General features: G+C 36.4%; 5 protein-coding genes and 1 long non-coding RNA gene across 11 annotated transcripts; 4 read left to right on the forward strand and 2 right to left on the reverse strand.

Moving 5' to 3' along the window:
* Nucleotides 1-2,353: 2,353 nt before the first annotated feature.
* On the reverse strand, nt 2,354-4,499 carry LOC103866675. Its single transcript, XR_004458516.1, has 2 exons — nt 2,716-4,499; nt 2,354-2,649 (listed from the first exon to the last, which is right to left on the reverse strand). It is a non-coding gene; the product is annotated as an uncharacterized LOC103866675 (long non-coding RNA).
* A 2,058-nt stretch (nt 4,500-6,557) lies between these two features.
* On the forward strand, nt 6,558-11,062 carry LOC103866676 (protein MEI2-like 2). 5 transcript variants are annotated; one of them, XM_033292414.1, is made up of 14 exons: nt 6,558-6,824; nt 7,350-7,406; nt 7,497-7,607; nt 7,703-8,103; nt 8,178-8,336; nt 8,430-8,546; nt 8,630-8,781; nt 8,894-8,973; nt 9,057-9,807; nt 10,134-10,218; nt 10,308-10,370; nt 10,454-10,557; nt 10,591-10,642; nt 10,714-11,062. In XM_033292414.1, exons 1-14 carry the CDS (start codon nt 6,806-6,808, stop codon nt 10,822-10,824), a joined length of 2,262 nt encoding a protein of 753 aa, XP_033148305.1. In that variant the 5' UTR covers nt 6,558-6,805; the 3' UTR covers nt 10,825-11,062. The 5 variants fall into 5 exon arrangements, with proteins under 5 accessions (XP_033148305.1, XP_033148304.1, XP_033148301.1 ...); XM_033292413.1 differs by having other exon boundaries at nt 10,302-10,370; nt 10,714-11,060; XM_033292410.1 differs by having other exon boundaries at nt 10,302-10,370; nt 10,454-10,642; nt 10,714-11,060.
* Nucleotides 11,063-11,085: 23 nt separating this feature from the next.
* Nucleotides 11,086-12,133, forward strand: LOC103866677. Its single transcript, XM_009144641.3, has one exon. It carries the CDS (start codon nt 11,148-11,150, stop codon nt 11,907-11,909), a length of 762 nt encoding a protein of 253 aa, XP_009142889.1. The 5' UTR covers nt 11,086-11,147; the 3' UTR covers nt 11,910-12,133.
* An 887-nt stretch (nt 12,134-13,020) lies between these two features.
* On the forward strand, nt 13,021-15,106 carry LOC103866678 (ribose-phosphate pyrophosphokinase 4). The gene is made up of 7 exons (XM_009144643.3): nt 13,021-13,297; nt 13,711-14,026; nt 14,101-14,196; nt 14,286-14,354; nt 14,433-14,561; nt 14,629-14,728; nt 14,817-15,106. Exons 1-7 carry the CDS (start codon nt 13,107-13,109, stop codon nt 14,945-14,947), a joined length of 1,032 nt encoding a protein of 343 aa, XP_009142891.1. The 5' UTR covers nt 13,021-13,106; the 3' UTR covers nt 14,948-15,106.
* A 136-nt stretch (nt 15,107-15,242) lies between these two features.
* On the forward strand, nt 15,243-17,597 carry LOC103866680 (pentatricopeptide repeat-containing protein At2g42920, chloroplastic). 2 transcript variants are annotated; one of them, XR_001958818.2, is made up of 3 exons: nt 15,243-17,175; nt 17,268-17,336; nt 17,420-17,597. XR_001958818.2 is itself a non-coding variant. In XM_009144645.3 (2 exons), exon 1 carries the CDS (start codon nt 15,498-15,500, stop codon nt 17,145-17,147), a length of 1,650 nt encoding a protein of 549 aa, XP_009142893.1. In that variant the 5' UTR covers nt 15,243-15,497; the 3' UTR covers nt 17,148-17,175; nt 17,268-17,507. The 2 variants fall into 2 exon arrangements, 1 of the variants encoding a protein (XP_009142893.1); XM_009144645.3 differs by having other exon boundaries at nt 17,268-17,507.
* LOC103866679 (AT-hook motif nuclear-localized protein 16) lies at nt 17,252-18,470 on the reverse strand. The gene has a single exon (XM_009144644.3). The coding sequence runs from the start codon at nt 18,174-18,176 to the stop codon at nt 17,391-17,393; it is 786 nt and encodes a 261-aa protein (XP_009142892.1). The 5' UTR covers nt 18,177-18,470; the 3' UTR covers nt 17,252-17,390.
* Between the last annotated feature and the right edge of the window lie 54 nt (nt 18,471-18,524).

An 18,524-nucleotide genomic window follows, 5' to 3' on the forward strand; every position in this document is an offset into this window, starting at 1 on the left:
TTAAAGAATATAAAATAAGATTACATAACATAAATATATTTTTTAAATTTCCTTTATGGAAATCATTATGTTGTTTGATTGTTGTACTTGATTCACATATTTGCATAGATATTTGTGATAGATGAATAACTATATTTTTATTATCAGTAAATAATATAAATTTATTATATAATATAAGAAAAATGAAATTATTTACTTTTTAAACAAACTTTTCTCATGTTGGAGACTCGGTTATAGACATATCATATTCGAAAGAGACATTTTTACAATTATCAATCTTCTTAACAGTCAAGAAACAAATCTGAATATCAAAAAAATATCTCATATGATATCTTTGTGGAATAACTGCTCTGAAGAAATTGAATTTAAGCATAAAAAAAAAACTGAAAATGGATGTGCATATGTGCTATCTAAGTCACCTTTACAAAGTACTATTCATAGTTCATATATCCTTTATGTTCATCCTATTTTTTTGTCCATCATTTCTTAAACATCTTGAAATAACTGATGCTAATTAATAATAAATTTGTCTAATTATCACTTAAATATTTTATTAATATTGTCTAAGAAGCTGTCAAGTGATATCAAAGTTAAATTTTATTAGTTTTTTTAGTTAATTTTTTAGAGTTTTTGTATTGATTTTTTTCCATATTAAGCTTATTTTTCTTTCACAAAATTGATATATATATATATATATATGTCATAAAAATTACTATCAAATCAGTTTTACTTATTTATTATTTTATTTTTAATGAAAATACACTTTTTAAATAATTAATTCTAAAATAAAATTATATATTAATTTGTTGTATTCTAACAATTTGATTGAGTTAATTAATTTGTTTTGGTGGATAACTTAAAAAGTTTTCATATAAATCGGGGAAAGCAAGCTTATGTTGTTATATTATATTTATTTGTGTATATAGAATCTATATATAATGCTAGTGTAATAAAGAAAGAACATTATTTTTTTGTAACTTCAAAAAGATATATTATTACAATTTGAATTTAATCAAAATTGAATAAAATGGTAATTAAATATTTGTTAATCTTATTGTTTTTTTATCTTGTTTAGTTGGATTCTCTTGAAAAGAAATCGATAGGTTAAACAAATGTTTCAAAATTTGTTGTGTAATTGTTTTGTCTATAAATTACAAAATTTATTAAATTGATATATTTAATTATTACATCCTTAAATAATATTTTATTAAGACATTAGAGAACTATGTTTTAAGTTGTTTTGTCAAAATTATACAAAAATCTATGCTTTTTCATATTTGTCAAGAAAAATTATATGTTAAACTTACTTTTACAAAATTCTAAACTTTGTCACGAAAACAAAAATCTATGTTTTTTCATATTTGTCAATATTCTCACACTTTCAAAGAATATATTAGCTTAGTCACTTACTTATTTTTTTTTACAAAACAGAGTGTCGGAGTCTTAAAAGTTGAATTCATATTATTGTAATTGTACATAAAAGTTTGTGATTACATACTTAATGATTCTTGTATAGGTGTCCAAGAAAGTTTCAATAGATTAGTGGTAAGGTAACTGCCTTATATTTATGTCATACTAACCTAGGTTTGATCATTTTCTTCGCATTGTTTTTTTATTTTGTATAAAAAAATAAATGAGATGATGTGGCAACTTCAGATTCTCTGATTGGTTGATTTTCGTATCCTACATGGACACTCTTCCCATGGCTTATATTGACCTTTTAGTATTGTATTAGGGGAGAGGATCGGCGCAAGCGCGGCGTTATGAATGTTGTGGGGACATAAGTTGGGAGGTGTAGGTGTATTCTTGATATAATTGAGGAGGACACGTAAACAACATTGAAGTTTGGACATAAATTTGAAAACATCATTTACATTCAAACAAAATAAAATCTTAAAACATCTGTTAAGATAAATTAATGCGGCTATTTTAAAAAAAAAATTGTAAGGTGATGGTGGTTTAAGGATTTGGTTGAGTTGAAGCATGTGCCATCTCAGTACACCCGACTACTAAAATGGGCCACAATAAAATCCATTGGTTATTCGGTCTAAAGAGTGGTTTGACGCTGCAAATTGCTTAATTAAATAAACTTAGAGGTAGCTTTTAAATCGACTTATATAGAGTCCCCATTAAAAAGTGGTGCTAAATAGTAAATACTTTGGCGTGTATGTTTCTTGCTCAAGTCACGGACTTTTTTTTTAAGATTACGACTCGGTGAGGTTTTGAGAATTTTGTTTTTTTCTGTTGTATAAAATCTATGTAAGGTGTATAAAGTATAGATATACCAGAAATGTTTTTGTAAATATGTAAAATCTATGTAAGGTGTATAAATAGATGTTTCAAAAAAAAAAAAAAGTAAATAGCTACCTAGCTTCCCTTAATTAAAATGAAAATAACACGCTCACAGTATGAACTTCTTTTTTCTCAGTATGAACTTGGTTGTAGAAATTTTTATAAACCAAACATGAGAAACTGAAACAAAGGGAAATACTTATTGGATAGAGTTTGTAATGCATGAGAAGAAAACTTGGTGAGAATGATGGCTTGATACACTTCCAAGATTCACTCACGGTTGGATGCCATAAGTAGCTTTCTCGTTGTCAATCTGGCTTGCCGCTTGTAGGACTGTGTTGATGCTTCAAACTGAAACTAATTAGTATATGGGTTATTTCAGATCAATCGTTGAGGATGTTATTTGAAGAAAGCTTAGCTTACCCTTGAATGAGTCTACATAGCCACGTCTTCACTAATTGCAGACACCGTGAAGGTGAGGTGTCATTTGAGACTTTGTTTGCTAACGACAATAGCGACAGAAACGTCAGATAAATGGAGTGTGTTAGTGGAAGCGAACCCTCCTCAAGAGCCAGTGAGGCTGCATCTATCTTGGTGAGTTACGTCATCTTTGTGTCAAACACGACAAACGTAGCACTGTCTTCACCATCTTCACCAGCTAGCTCAACATGTTACCATGTGCTAAGTTGGATCTGTTAGGCAAAGGTGGATATTGTTATAGCTGACTTATCAGAATCTGATAACACATGTTTGGTGTCACACATTTGTTGAACCAGGGCAAAGTCTGTGATTTGTCCAACTGCTGCAAATAGTGCAAGAAAGATAGACCATCCATTTTTCTGCAGCACACTGACGATCCGAGCTCTGCACAGGAAGCCGGCTCACTGGATCTTCACAAAGGCCATTGAGAAGACATCAAATAAGGCGATTAAATGACACAATATATGTTAAAATTTAAAAATCATAATATAGTCAAAGTTACCTGGTCGGTTTACTTGGAGAGGAATGGCTCTCATTTTGAATTGGGTATGTCACAAGTTCTTTCTTTTGAATCTCTACCATTGTCTGTACACATGGAAAAAGCTCTGTTGCCGCACCTCTCAAGCTGTAAACAGTAGAAATCTATTTATATGATGTTAAATTCCCTACAAATGGTTACCAAAGCATCTGTTTAATAAGATTTAGCAAGGAAGCATTTGATATAAACTATTACTTAATTTTTTTGGCAGTTTTTAAAAGTGAGACTGGTGTAGTACCTGGTTGTGAAAGCTTTGATGGTAGCAATGCTCGGCTAAAAGTAAGATTCGGTGGCCGGTGTGAGGAGCAGCAATTACAGAGGACGAAGACACTTTCAAGGAGTGATCTAAGGTTTGACGGAAGAAAATCTCAAATACCGTGTATGAGAGGACGGATCACGGAATTCTGCAAAATCAAACAGATAATATATTTCAATCAAGAATCAAACAATCAATTAAAGACATTTCTATAAGATAAGTGTGATAGATTGAAAATGTCTTTACCTTTTTATCAAGGAAGAGAGCGCGATTCCCATAATGTTGTGGGAATCCCAAAAGCAGTGGAGGCGGCGAACTACAGTTAAAGCTTGGGTGATGGACGCCAGTTTGAGCAATGGAGAAGCAGAAAGAGACATGTTCGAGAAAAATGTTGTAAGGTTAAACTGGTAAAGGAATCGATCAGTTTTTTCGAGATGCAGATTTGCTCCGTTAGAGATAAAGTTTATATAAGAAGGTTTTACGTAGGTGATAGAATCAGGACCATTAATGATGAAGTGATTAAAGATGGGGAGATGTAGAGTTTGCCGGAAATAAACAGGTTACGAAAAGACAAAGGATCAAGCTGTGTTATCCAGATCTGTATGAAACTATGAAGAAAACCTACGTTTACTTCGACGATGAAGCTTCACCATATGGGCTAACTCAAACTGTTAACTGTATTACAACAAAGAAGCTTTTATTTATTTTGGGTAATAAAGGTCCATTTCATTTAAACGAAAATCATTATAATACATGTCGCAGCCCATTTCTCTAAACTCGTAAGTACATAGGTTTTTGCCGGTCTGACGTGGTAAAAAGGAACATTTCCATTGGTTGAATTTTTGATCCTATGTGGACACCTTCTCCTTTGACTATATCCAACTTTTAGTATAGGTTAGATGACGTATCTGGTAAATATAGTGTCAAACATGTAATTTATTTTGAACTATGCAATTTTTAGTTGCTAAACAATTTTTATTTATAAAATTTTACACATAAATTTCTGTAATCATTTTCTCTGTTAAATATTTTACGAAAATAAATTATTTACTGATTTTTTTTCTAAATTATTTATAAACTTATATATTATGTTAATTCGATTAATTTTTTTTTGTATCCACAGAGTACTATTTAGTCTGTTTTATTTAAATTGTATCTCAGATGATCATGTATAGATGACTAGTTAAACAAAACTGTAAGTTACCAAAATGGTCACGGAATCTTTGGTTGGTAAAAGATGTATAATCCGCTAGAACAAAAGAAAATTTGATAAAAGCTATAGATCGTTTGGCTAACATAAGGTTGTGAACCATCTATTTCTTATACAAACCACCTCCTTTCAATATCTAATTGTGAATTTTGTCACTTGTTCGAACCTTTTGTTATAATTGCTCACTTCATCTGCTATTTAATTGGTAAACATAATAAGCGGTGCATGCCCGAATATCTTCCACCTACTTTAATTTTGTGCCACTAATCAAAAGTATTGTAATCAATATATATCATTGTTGTGACCAAAATGTTGAGTTATTTGTTTAAATCACATTGAATATGGAATCACATAGATTGCCATCTTAGGAAGTCATGGTCAGGAATCTACTTTGAAATGTGAATTTGATGATTTTTTTACTATTACGCTTTTGGGTATTTTTGTCTCTCATATCAAGCTGTTAGTCCAAGATGACCAATGTCATGCCCAAATAGGCACAATGAAATAAATAGTTGTATATTGATCTTTTAATTTAGTCGCCTAAGCTAAATTATAGATTGGTTCAATTGTCAAGTGGATTAATAATGGCTAATCAACAGCATCAGCTTTTTCAATATAATAAATTTGAGTGAAAATAGTTATACTATCCGAGCTGGTTTGACTTTGGATTTACTACAAAGGTGGTTCAAAAAAAAAGAGGATGATTACTACAGAGGATCCAAAAGAAGTAGGCACGCTAATTATTACTATTAGCTGGTTTTCACCTTTTTTTTTTGACAAGTAGTCTCTTTGTAAGTTAACACGTATCAGAAGTGACGTAGCGTCAAATATCAGCAGAGAAGTGAAGAGACACGTTCTGACACCATACTCCCTGCGTTTATGTGCGTGTAATAGCATGGCATGGCCCATTGGCCTTTGATTCTAGAATTTGTTTCTCTTCTAAATTACATTGCCACACATTGGGAAATGCATTTCCAAGATTTTGTAGGCTTATCACTACTCATAAACAAAATCATGTACGTTAAGATTACAATTCTATCTTTTTCAATCTCTCAGAAACATGTACGATTGTGGAAAGAAATTGCAGGAGAAACTAAAAATTTACATATCCCAAATACTGTAGGCTTAGTCTTTTTGGGCTAAGTATCCCAACACATAATTAGAGAGCCTATTATTAAATACACAAAGCCCATTACTATACAAGATGTTGATGGGATATACTGTAATATGTTTTATTTTGTACTACTTATCATTCATAAGCCTAAAACGTTTCACGAAACTAAAAACCCTTAAAGTACAAGAGTACAAGCGAACAAAATTCTGAAATTCTTGCCATATAATGATATTATGATATTAACCTGGTTAATCTGATATTTTACTCGAGAGTAAGAATATGAATTTCATTCATGCCACATGTATAATATAAATATTCTGTAGATGATTGTCAGCTTTGAATGAATTTTGATGTACTCGATGAAAAATGTCGTGTCAGAACATATGACCACATGGGTTAAAAGACCAATTTGAATATTTGTTTAGAAAATCAAAAACATATGACCACAATTTATTTTCGTGTAATAAATATTCTTCTTTTTGTGTAATAAATATTCAACATACTATCAATATTGCTTGAAAAGAAAATTTACAGGTTTTAAACAAAGTAAATGTCAAGTAACTGGTTTATGTTCGTGTCAACGGTTGCCCACTTGGCGTGACGACGAACTTAATTGTTGTCATTAACTTCACAAATACCCTGTTTGGTCTCTCTCTCTCTGCTTCATTCTGAGAAAAATAAAAAAAGTTAAATAAAAATTAAAATAAATTCGGTTTCTTTCTCGGTCGTTTGTGTAATTTTCCCGGCAACGGAAGGAGGAGGAGGAAGAGTGTAAGCAATAAACTCCCCTTCTTCTACGAAACAGAAACATACCATCTCTCTCTCTCTCTCTCTCTCTCTTTGCTTCTCCGATTCTCCTCCTGTTTACTTTGATCGTCTTCTTCTCCAAAGCTTTCTTCTTTTTTTTTTTTGTTCATGGTTTCCTCCATCTCAGGTACTACTTCAACTTATTTCTCTTATTCCACAATCGGTTGGTTGTGATTGTTCTGTTTTTTTGCTATATGTAGTTGATTGTGATTGTTCTGTGTTTTTTTCTTTCTTTCTTACTGATGATGATCTTAGATAGAACAACAACTTGATTCTCATGTAGTCCTTGAGTCTGTGTCTAAAAAGTTCCAAGCTTTTTTGGGGTATTATGAAGTTTTAACTTTTTTGAATTTTGAGTTTATTACACAGATGATTCCTGTCTCTAATCATGTTTTGTCTCTAAAAATTTCTAAATTGTTGTTCATCGAGTTGACCAACTGAGAAGTCATATGGTCGTCTCCTTGAATTATCTTTCCTGTTTGGAATATTCCATCTGTCTGTTTTTTTTTAGCTTTTGTTTATGTCTGAATGAGGAAGCACCAGTATCTTGTGTTTATTGAGAGCTAATGATCCTCCCTAGCAAGTAGCTTTTATGATGCAAATATCATAACTCAATAAACAGTTATTATTATTATTGTTTTTTTTTTTGCAGTTGGTGGTGACTCCAAAAAGATGGAGGTAGAACCAAAGGAATCACTCTCTGCTGCTGGTACCAAAACATACTTTCTAGTTTCTACCATTATTTTAGCTGTCTAATACATTTTTTTTATTTATATATTTAATCTTTTGGCTATGCTAGATTTAGACATGCCATCTTTGGAGCTTAGATCAACTGAAACTTTTAATGGAGGCAGTGCAAGTGATCTGAGCATGTTCTCTAGCTCATTACCTACACTTCTTCATGAAAAGCGTATGTTCTCACTTCTGTTACTGATCAGTTTTTAAACTATTGACTTACATGACAGTTGCTAATATATTTCTCTTTTTGTTTTGAGAAACTTGCAGTGAACATGACTGATTCAGATAGCTGGCTCTCACTTGATGATAAACTTGGCGTAGGAAACTCAGAGAATGATTCTTTGGAAGATGTTGAACCTGATTCTTTAGAGACCTTGCTTCCTGAAGATGAGAATGAGCTCCTTCCCGGCCTCATTGACGAGCTTAATTTCAACGGGCTGCCTGATGAACTCGAAGACTGTGATGTTTTCTGTACTGGAGGGGGTATGGAGTTGGATGTTGAATCCCAAGATAACCATGCTGCAAATGCATTTGCTTCTCGTAAATGCCCCAATACATCAGGCAGAGTTTCAGTAGAACATCCAAACGGTGAGCATCCTTCAAGGACACTCTTTGTAAGGAACATCAACAGCAGTGTCGAGGATTCAGAGTTAACCGCTCTCTTTGAGGTATGTGGAACTTGTTAGGGTGTATCAAGTCTTGCTTTGCTCTTTGCTAATGTGATTTCTATTTGTGTCACCAGCCGTTTGGGGAGATCAGGAGTTTGTACACTGCATGCAAAAGCAGAGGGTTTGTAATGATATCTTACTATGACATCCGAGCTTCTCATGCTGCAATGCGTGCATTACAGAACACGCTCTTAAGAAAAAGGACACTGGACATTCACTTCTCCATTCCTAAAGTATGAGCTGAGAAAACTATTCTTAATTTAAAGTTTTTCATTTTTCTTTACATAACCACTTTTGTAATCATCACTTTACTAACCACATGATAGGAGAATCCGTCAGAGAAGGACATGAACCAAGGAACGCTTGTGATATTTAATGTGGACACAACAGTATCAAACGATGAGCTTCTTAAGCTGTTTGGTGCCCATGGTGAAATAAGAGAGGTAAGTTTTTTGTTTTGCTTGTAGCTTCAAATGTGCAAACCAAACCATCTACATACTTATTAATTCTTGACTTGTAAAAGCAGATTAGAGAAACTCCAAACAGGAGTTTCCACAGGTTCATTGAGTACTATGATGTTAGAGATGCAGAGTCAGCTCTAAAAGCACTTGACAGAAGCGAGATTGGTGGTAAATGTATAAAGCTCGAACTTAGCCGTCCTGGTGGAGCTCGTCGAGTGTGAGTTTGGTTTTATTTTAAGTGTCGTTTTAGATTTGTGCACATTAATTTTGTATATTTTCTAAATAAAAACATCGTACACAACAATGAACTGAATACTATTTGCATGCAGCTCGGTGCCGTCCACAAGTCAAGATTTGGACAGAAACGAAGTTGCAAATTTCTTCAACCAAGTAGCTAATTCTCCACCTGGTAAAATCTCATATTGATCATTTCTTTATAACATTTTTTTTTTCTTTCTCTCCAACGGTTAGTGAGTAATTCAATCTGTTTAGCAGGTAACTGGCCAGTAGGCAGTCCTCCTTCTCATGCCTTTCCAAGGCCACACGGTCTATGTAATATGCCTGGATTGGCTTCGATTCTCCCTGGCCACCAGCCTTCTCGCTACCAAGGGCTATTAAACCATCCAAACCAAACTATTCTTAATAAGGGATTGATGCACAACGTCGCCTATGGGCAGCCTCACTCGTTGCCAGAGCATATAGGAGGTGGAATTTCAAACTCCATGAGGTTTATAGCTCCACCACACTCTTCAGGGTTTGGGACTTCATCTGATAACCGCTATCGGTGGGGAAGCCCTCCTCAGCATATGAACTATCCTGGTTACACTGATGCTTCATCATCATCATCTAAGCATGGTTTTCCATTTTCTGAGAGGCAAGGTTCATTACTTGGGAAGTACCAGCATCATGTTGGCTCTGCTCCTTCAAGCAGTCATTTTAATAACCATATGATACCATTTGGATTTGGGGATATGGGAGTCGACAAAAGCTATCCCAATGCTCATGGACAAGCCAACGTTGGTGTGAACTTCACTGGCTCCGGCATGTCTTTGTTACCAACAGTTCCTTTTGGTGGGAGTAGAGGATTACAATCAGTAAGACGTGAACCTTTTGCTGAGGAAGGTAGGATCACACACTTTGAGACTCAGCTCACAGATGGTGGGCGGTATCATATTGACTTGGATAGAATTGCTACTGGAGATGATACTCGGACTACATTAATCATTAAAAACATCCCAAACAAGTAAGCCTTTTATTTATCTCAATCTAAAATCTTTGCGCAATGTTTTAACCAATGTTCTAGAAATCGGTCTAGGTGGTGGCTAGGCGCCTGTCTAGACAGTCCGATTTAGACTTAAATCGGTTTAAACCGTTCTAAATCAGTTAAAATTGATCGAAATCAATTTAAATCGGTCTGAATGTTAAATCAAGCAATAATGTTAGTACAATTCAAAAATCCGTCTCCACCTAGGCCCTAAACAATCCAGCTAGTTGTTTACAAAGCGGTTAGTTACAGCTTATCGATTTCTTGAACATTGATTATAACTCTCAAATGCTTTGTTTTGTAAGGTATACTTACATGATGCTGGTGGCTGAGATTGACGAGAAGCACAAGGGAGACTATGACTTTCTTTGCTTACCTATAGAATTTAAGGTAAAAGAGTGAACTCATCACTCATGATACTCTTGTAATCACTTGAGAACGTACTGACGATCTTACATTTCTTATTGATACAGAATAAGTGCAACATGGGTTATGCTTTTGTCAACATGGTTTCTCCATTGCACATTGTTCCCTTCCAACAGGTTATTCACCTTTTCTCTTTAATACTGCTTTAAGACACTGCTCTTGAGTCTTGCGCCTAATGTGTTTCTGCCTGTTTCTGCAGACTTTCAATGGTAAAGTATGGGAGAACTTCAACAGTGGGAAAGTTGCTTCATTGGCATATGCAGAGATACAAGGAAAGTCAGCACTTGCTTCATACATGCAGAATCCAAGTCCTATGAAGGACGAGAAGCATCTGTTTCCACAAGTCTCTCACTACAATGATGATGATGGTCAAGACTCTAATGATCAGGTAAGTCTATTAAAATCCATAATCTTGGTTTGTGTCCATTGATTTCACCTCGTAATATGGATATCATACAGAAACAGCCCTTTTCAAGCATTTGGAACATAACAACGCCTGATCCAGATTGGTCTTACACGAACTCAAGGGAGAATATTAACTCCAAGAACATTGTAGAAGAGTCTTCTTAAACCTCAACTAAAACCAGCCAGTAGCTGAGAACTCTAACAACCCTTCAAAGGTAAGTGTACATATCGAGCGATGATATGGAAGAAACTTATGTACAGTATCAAGACTTGTTCTTCCTCCACGTTATTATATTTAATTACTTTTATTTTGGAAAATTCTCTCTGTCACTAATGTGTATATATATATTATCCTCTTGCGTGTACATCCTCCTGTCCATGTGAACGACATGATCATTGTTTAGTTGTTTCCATTACAACAAACTCGTTATAAGTTCTCTGTCTCAATTACTTTCCATTACAAAACCGTTACACCTCTCTCTCTCTCTATGGCTTCAATGGCGGATCAGACTCTTCTTGAACCTTTCCTAGCCAAACCCGCCACCAAAGACTCAGGTTCAGGTATCTTTCTACGGATCTTCTCTGTTCTTCTCGTCGGAGCAATCTCCTTCTGGGCAAACCACGAGGCGTCAAAAGGCTTCTCCATAACCATCATCAACGAAGCTAAAGAAACTCCTCCAGGGAAGAGATTCTCTCTTTTCTTCGAATCTGATGATACCGCGGTGAGGCTCTTGCTCGAGACGAGCTTCTTCGTGGAGAGGTTTCTCTACGACGGTGTTCCTCGTCGTCTCCGGAAGCCTGTAAACCACGTCACCGTACGGTTCAATGGAAACAGAAGCGATAAGTTCTCGGTTGCTTCTAACGCAAGTAATGGAGAGTATGTGATCGGTTTAAGCTCATCTCTAATGAAAACAAGTGAGTTTCGTAACGCTGTGGAAGCAGCATTGCGACGATCTATGGTTAAGGTTTGGCTATGGGGAGACAACGACGAGTCAGGGGCTTCGCCGGAGCTTGTAGCCGGGTTAGTGGAGTATTTGACCGTACGTCGTCGTTTTGATGAGTATTATTGGAAGGATAAGGAGTATGTGAATGTGGCTAGGTGGTTGGATTACTGTGAAAGACGTAGCGAGGGTTTCATCAGAAGGTTGAACCATGGGATGAGACTTAAGTGGGATGATCAGACGGTGGATCTCGCTTCGAATGGTGCGTGTGGTTCACGTAAGGGTGTGTTGCGTGAGCTAAAAAGATGAAGATGACAATGGATTTGATGATTGAGACACGGACATGATTGGTTCTCGTGCTGTCTTGTTGGAGCACACATGGCTCCACGTGTAATTAAATTATTCAGTGTATATAATTCAACCATTTTTGTGTGGAAAATGGAAATGATTTATTTTCTCGGATAAATAAAGGATTTATATAAGTTTGGTTTGTTAATTATCAGAGTCCAGTTTTGGTGACTGGATGCTTTTGATTTACTATTTTCTAAAATGGGCCAAGGCCCTGTCCAACACAAAAAAATACTTTTTAGAGTTTCTTTTTTAACGTTAATTTATGTATTACTGAAATTATAAAATTATTATATTAATATTCTAATTGATAATTTTATCAATCTTATTATTTGATGGTTATGTTTTGACCATATTAAATTGTTTTACTAAGAAAAAATTACTTATGTAGATTATATTTATTGAGATACAATCAATTATTTAATTTTTTTTTATCAACGATTACAATCAATCATTTAATTATATCTACTAAATCATTTTTTTAGATTTAAATCTTTTAATGGGAATAAAAATGTCATGGTTGGAGATGCATTAGTTCAAAAAACTTCAATAAATTATCAACTACATCATTGGTTTCCATCAACACTATCACAATCACACAAGTCTAATTTTAAATGGCAGAATAAGTTACTTTCACATTCAAACCAATCAAATTATAATTTGAAACTGCTATAAAATCAATTTTTAAGCAGCATGAACAATGTCAAAACTTGGATTGTATTTCTTTGTTACTTAATAAGTTACCCAAATTCTTCGGTTCATATATTCTTTCTACACCAATTTATAAGTTAGAATCATCTATTCTCTAGTCAACTTTCTTTCTTTTTCAAATGTATCAACAAAATAAAATAACTTTCCCCCTAAGTGTGGTTCATGCCCGTTTAACAAGTTCTACTGTATCCTATTGAAACACTAATGAACGTTTTTTTACTTATAAATACAAGTGATAAAAATGAAGCAACAAACAAAAATAATGAAATTATATGAAAATAAAGGTTTTAGTGATTTTTTTTTTAACTTGGTAAGCAAGTGGCGTATTACCTGGATACATTGGACCAACAAAAAAAGATATCTTGGACCCTTAAAGGCTTAAACCCTTTTTTGGTGTGTATCAGATTCCGTAACAAAAAGACATTCAGGCTCTTCTTCTTCTCCTCAATGTCTGAAAACGCAGCCACCAACAACAACAACAACAACATAATGGAGAAGAACCAGATTGTTAAAGAAGCCATCGTGTCTGAACTCCAGAAGAAGAAAGTTCATCTCTTTTACTGCTTAGAGTGTGAAGAACTCGCTCGCAACATCGCCGCCGAATCTGACCACATCACTCTCCAATCCATCAACTGGAGGTAATAAAAGTCTCCCTCTTTCACCCCATTCAATAAAGTTCATAGCTTTCTCTGACCTTAGATTAAGTAAAAATCATAACTTTATGTGAAAATTTGATTCACTCTGCCAAAAAATCGTAACTTTATTGTGTTGAAAGGCTTTATGTATTCAAAAAATTCATAACTTTATGTGAAATTTTGAATCACTGCCAAAAAAACATAACTTTATGTAAAATTTTGAATCACTCTGCCAAAAAAAATCATAACTTTATGTGAAATTTTAAATCACTGCCAAAAAAATGAAAACTTTAATGTGAAATTTTGAATCACTCTACCAAAAAAATCATAACTTTATTGTGTGGAGAGGCTTTATGTATTGAAAGCCATCATCTTTGGGGTTGAGTTTGTTCATTGGTCTGATGTTTTGGTTTCAGGAGCTTTGCTGATGGATTCCCAAATCTGTTTATCAACAACGCACACCAAATCAGAGGCCAACACGTGGCGTTCCTTGCCTCCTTCAGCTCTCCTGCTGTTATCTTCGAGCAGATCTCAGTCATCTACTTGCTCCCTCGCTTGTTCGTCGCTTCCTTCACTTTGGTGCTGCCTTTCTTCCCCACCGGCTCATTTGAGAGGATGGAGGAGGAAGGTGATGTGGCAACTGCTTTCACCATGGCTAGGATTGTCTCTAACATCCCCATTTCGCGTGGTGGTCCGACTAGTGTAGTCATCTATGACATTCACGCTCTACAGGTATGATGGTTTAGCCTGTTAGTGACTGATAGTAGTTGTCTGGTGACGTGTAATAATGTTTCTTGTGTGTGCAGGAAAGGTTTTACTTTGCTGATCAGGTTCTTCCTTTGTTTGAAACTGGGATCCCTTTGCTGACGAAGCGTCTTCAGCAGATTCCTGAGACTGAGAAAGTTAGTTTTATTAGCTGAGATGATGAATGATGAAAGTTAGAAAAGTTTTGGTTTTGATTTTGATTCCTTTTTTGTTTGTTTGTTTGTAGGTCATAGTTGCGTTTCCGGATGATGGAGCTTGGAAGCGTTTCCACAAGCTGTTGGATCAGTACCCCACGGTTTGTATGCTCTGATGTTTTTTTATCAGTCTTCAAGCTTGATAGTGAGTGAGACTTAAAGTTGAATCAATGGTTCAGGTGGTGTGCACAAAGGTTCGTGAAGGCGATAAGAGAATAGTGAGGCTGAAGGAAGGTAACCCTTCTGGTTGCCACGTTGTTATTGTGGATGATCTTGTGCAGTCTGGTGGTACACTCATTGAGTGCCAGGTATAGTCATGAACTATAGCAATCTTTAAATGTGAGCGCAAAACTCATTTAAACCTTTTCTACACAGAAAGTATTGGCAGCTCATGGAGCAGCGAAAGTGAGTGCTTATGTAACTCATGGTGTCTTCCCTAATAGCTCTTGGGAGCGTTTCACTCACAAGAACAACGGTAACTACTAACTTTGGCAATTGTTTCTCTTCTTCTAGTCTAAAACTGAGAGTCTTATACTGTTTTTTTTGTTTTGTCTATTAATTAGGAGTAGAAGAAGCGTTTGCTTACTTCTGGATCACGGATTCTTGCCCACAGACTGTTAAGTCCATAGGAAACAAAGCTCCTTTCGAAGTTTTGAGCCTCGCCGGATCCATTGCTGATGCTCTACAGATTTGAAGCGAATAGAAGATAAAAGCCTGCTCTCTGCTCTGTCTTTGTTGCCTTACTGTTGTACTATTAAGAGATGATTAGTTTATCACTTTGCTTGAGACTTGTTAAACCTCTTACACTGTTCTTTACTTCTTGTTGATTAATCAAGCTCTGCAACGAACTAAACTGTTAAGTTTACAATAACTAGGTTTTTCTAAAAGTTTTTCGATAATGAATTAAAAGTAATAATAAAAGATGAAATTTATCAAAAATTTAAATTGTTATTTTTTTCTGTTGAAAAGCTTACAATTTAAAAATTATAAATAAAATATATTAGCTGACAAAAAAATAAAAATAAAATACATTAAATAGTGAATGTAAAAAAAAAATTAAATAGTTTTAAAAAATTAAAATTATTGACTTCTTGTTGAGTCAATCAAGTTTTGCAACAAAATTGTTGACTGTAAAGTTCTTTAAAAATGAGACAAGCACACGTGTGAGGTTACTTGTTACACACGTGTGTAATCTCTTTTAAAAGGATAAGTTTTTTTCTCTCCACAAAGTTCCCACCTTTAAAATGATTCCAACCATCTTACGCTACTCCGGCGCGACAGCGCCGGCGATTCCGTCAACACCTTCCATCTCCGGCTCCTCCTCTTACCTCCGATTGATAGACACACAATGCACCACGATGAGAGAACTCAAGCAAATCCACGCCAACCTCATCAAAACCGGATTAATCTCCGACACCCTCGCCGCGAGCCGCGTCCTCGCCTTCTCCTGCGCCGCCACGTCACCAGACATCAGCCACGCTTACCTTCTCTTCACAAGGATCAACCCCAAGAACCAATTCGTGTGGAACACTATGATCCGCGCCTTCTCCAAGAGCTCTTTTCCCGAGAAGGCGATTTCGCTTCTCGTCGAAATGTTGTCGTCTTCTGATTCCGTGAAGCCGGAGAGGTTGACTTACCCTTCGGTGTTCAAGGCCTACGCGAATCTCGGGAAGGCACGTGACGGGAGGGGATTGCACGGGAGGGTTATTAAAGAAGGGCTTAAAGACGACGCCTTTATACGGAACACGGTGTTGAATATGTACGCGACGTGTGGGTGTTTTGAAGAAGCTTGGAGGGTTTTCGAGGGGATGGTGGAGTTCGATGTCGTCGCTTGGAACTCGATGATCATGGGTTTAGCTAGATTCGGGTTGGTTGATGACGCGCGGAAGCTGTTCGATGAAATGCCGCAGAGGAGTGAGGTTTCTTGGAATTCGATGATTAGTGGGTTTGTGAGGAACGGTAGGTTTAAGGATGCGTTGGAGGTGTTTGGAGTGATGCAGGAGAGAGGTGTGAGGCCTGATGGGTTTACGATGGTGAGTCTGTTGAATGCTTGTGGTTGCCTTGGGGGAAGTGAGCAAGGGAGATGGGTACATGAGTATATAGTGAAGAATGGGTTTGGAATGAATGGTGTAGTTGTGACTGCGCTTATAGATATGTACTGTAAGTCCGGGTGTGTTGAGGAAGGTTTGAAGGTGTTTGAGGAGGCTCATGAGAAGCAGTTATCGTGTTGGAACTCGATGATTCTTGGTTTAGCTAATAATGGGTACGTGGAAAGAGCTATTGATTTGTTCTTGGAGTTAGAGCGTTCTGGTTTGGAGCCAGATTCTGTTAGTTTCATTGGTGTTTTAACAGCTTGTGCTCATTCCGGGAAAGTACATAAAGCTATCGAGTTTTTCAGATTGATGAGAGAGAAGTACTTTATTGAGCCGTCGGTTAAACACTACACTTGCATGGTTAACGTGCTGGGTGGAGCGGGGCTGCTAGAGGAAGCAGAGGCAATGATAAAGAGCATGCCGGTGGAAGAAGACGCTATTATATGGACTTCTTTGCTTTCTGCTTGCAGGAAAAACGGCAACGTTGAGATGGCTGAGCGAGCAGCGAAACGTTTGAAGATGCTAGATCCAGATGAAACTTGTGGTTATGTCCTCATGTCTAATGCTTATGCTTCTTATGGGCTGTTCGAAGAGGCGGTTGAGCAGAGGGTTCTGATGAAGGAAAGACAAATGGAGAAGGAAATAGGGTGCAGTTCGATTGAAGTAGATTTCGAAGTTCATGAGTTTGTTTCTTGCGGGAAAAGACACCCTAAATCCTCAGAGATTTACAGCTTACTAGGTGTTTTGAACTGGGATGCCTCTGCATTAAGCTCAGAGGTTGGCTACTACTCAATTTGCTGAAACAACTTTGTCATTTAAAGACACTTAGGTAATGGTTATTACTGATTTACCATAATGCAATCAGTTATCATTTAGATAATCATTATGTTTTTATAAGTTTTTTCTTTTTTACTGTTGCAGGTATAAACTACAGAGGAAGATTACTCTCTGTTCTTTCACCAAACTCATGGTTTGATCTTTGATTCCAAGGTAAATTAACTATATGGTACGTTGATATGATGAACCATGGAGATAGGGTTATGATTAAGGTTTGGACATGGCACGCTGCGCAGCCCCCCAGGAGTAGATATCAGAACCCGAGTTTCCATTAGTGAGCAGGTTCTGAGGCAGTCCATGAATGTCATCTAAGGGACGGGATCTTCCGTTCTGGTAGTATTGCTGGTTGTGCATAGAAGCAGCTTCATCATCATCCAGAGGAAGACGATCAAACACAGCGTTCATGAAAGATGCAGCCATGAGAACAACAGGACCAGATGCGATCAGCCCACCAACCACTCCTCCACCAACAACCTGTCCTTGAGGGCCGGCTAAGTAAATGGTCAAACCAGTGATCCCAAGCGGTGCTGGCGGAGGCAGGATTGATCCAAGCAACGAGAGGATCTCGAAACGTCCGTGTAAGGTCACAATACCTCCTGATGAAGCTGGCTGCCTTAACGTCACATTGTTGACGCAACCATTAGCGCTTAGTATGCAGAGACCTCTCTGTTTCCTTCTTGCGTAATCCGATAAAGTCTCGCAGATGTCGTTACCCGAGCTGATCTCAACGGCATGAGCTCTGAGGGAATTGGGACTGTCGTGAGTAACAATGATTGGTGGTTTGGGTTTGTTCTTGGAGCCAGCTGGTCTACCTCGTGGCCTCTTAGCCATCTCTCCTTCGATTGATGAAACTGGTTGAACCGCTTTGGGTAATGCTTTCATGTTGCTGTTGTTGTTGTTAGTGCCTCTCTCTGCTACTGCTTCATGGTTCCTCAATGGGAGTAGCGACTTAGATCCTACAGAGGTTGGAGTCAAAGCTGCACCTCCAGCCATTGTTATCAAATTTCAACTGAGATTTTGTGAGGAGTTTATGGGTGTTAAGTAAGGAGATTATGGTGGATTATTATATGGTAGAGACACCAAAAGAATGATTGTGAAGAGTAGGAGATTGTTAAGTTGTCATCAAAATTGTGATTAATAATTAACAAATTAAGTTTCTGGCAGCCTACTTCTCAACAGATGATTCATGACAATTGTCTTCTTGAACAGAGCAATAATGTTTTTAACTATTTACAACCTACTTTGATATGCAGAGTTTATAGATATTTTTCTCTGTAGCTTCAACTTGGGCCACGTGAGAGGAACGTGTCAAAGAGTCAATTTCAACTTTTTATAATGATT

The sequence above is a fragment of the Brassica rapa genome, chromosome A05 (assembly GCF_000309985.2).
Source record: "Brassica rapa cultivar Chiifu-401-42 chromosome A05, CAAS_Brap_v3.01, whole genome shotgun sequence".
Lineage (NCBI taxonomy): Eukaryota > Viridiplantae > Streptophyta > Magnoliopsida > Brassicales > Brassicaceae > Brassica > Brassica rapa.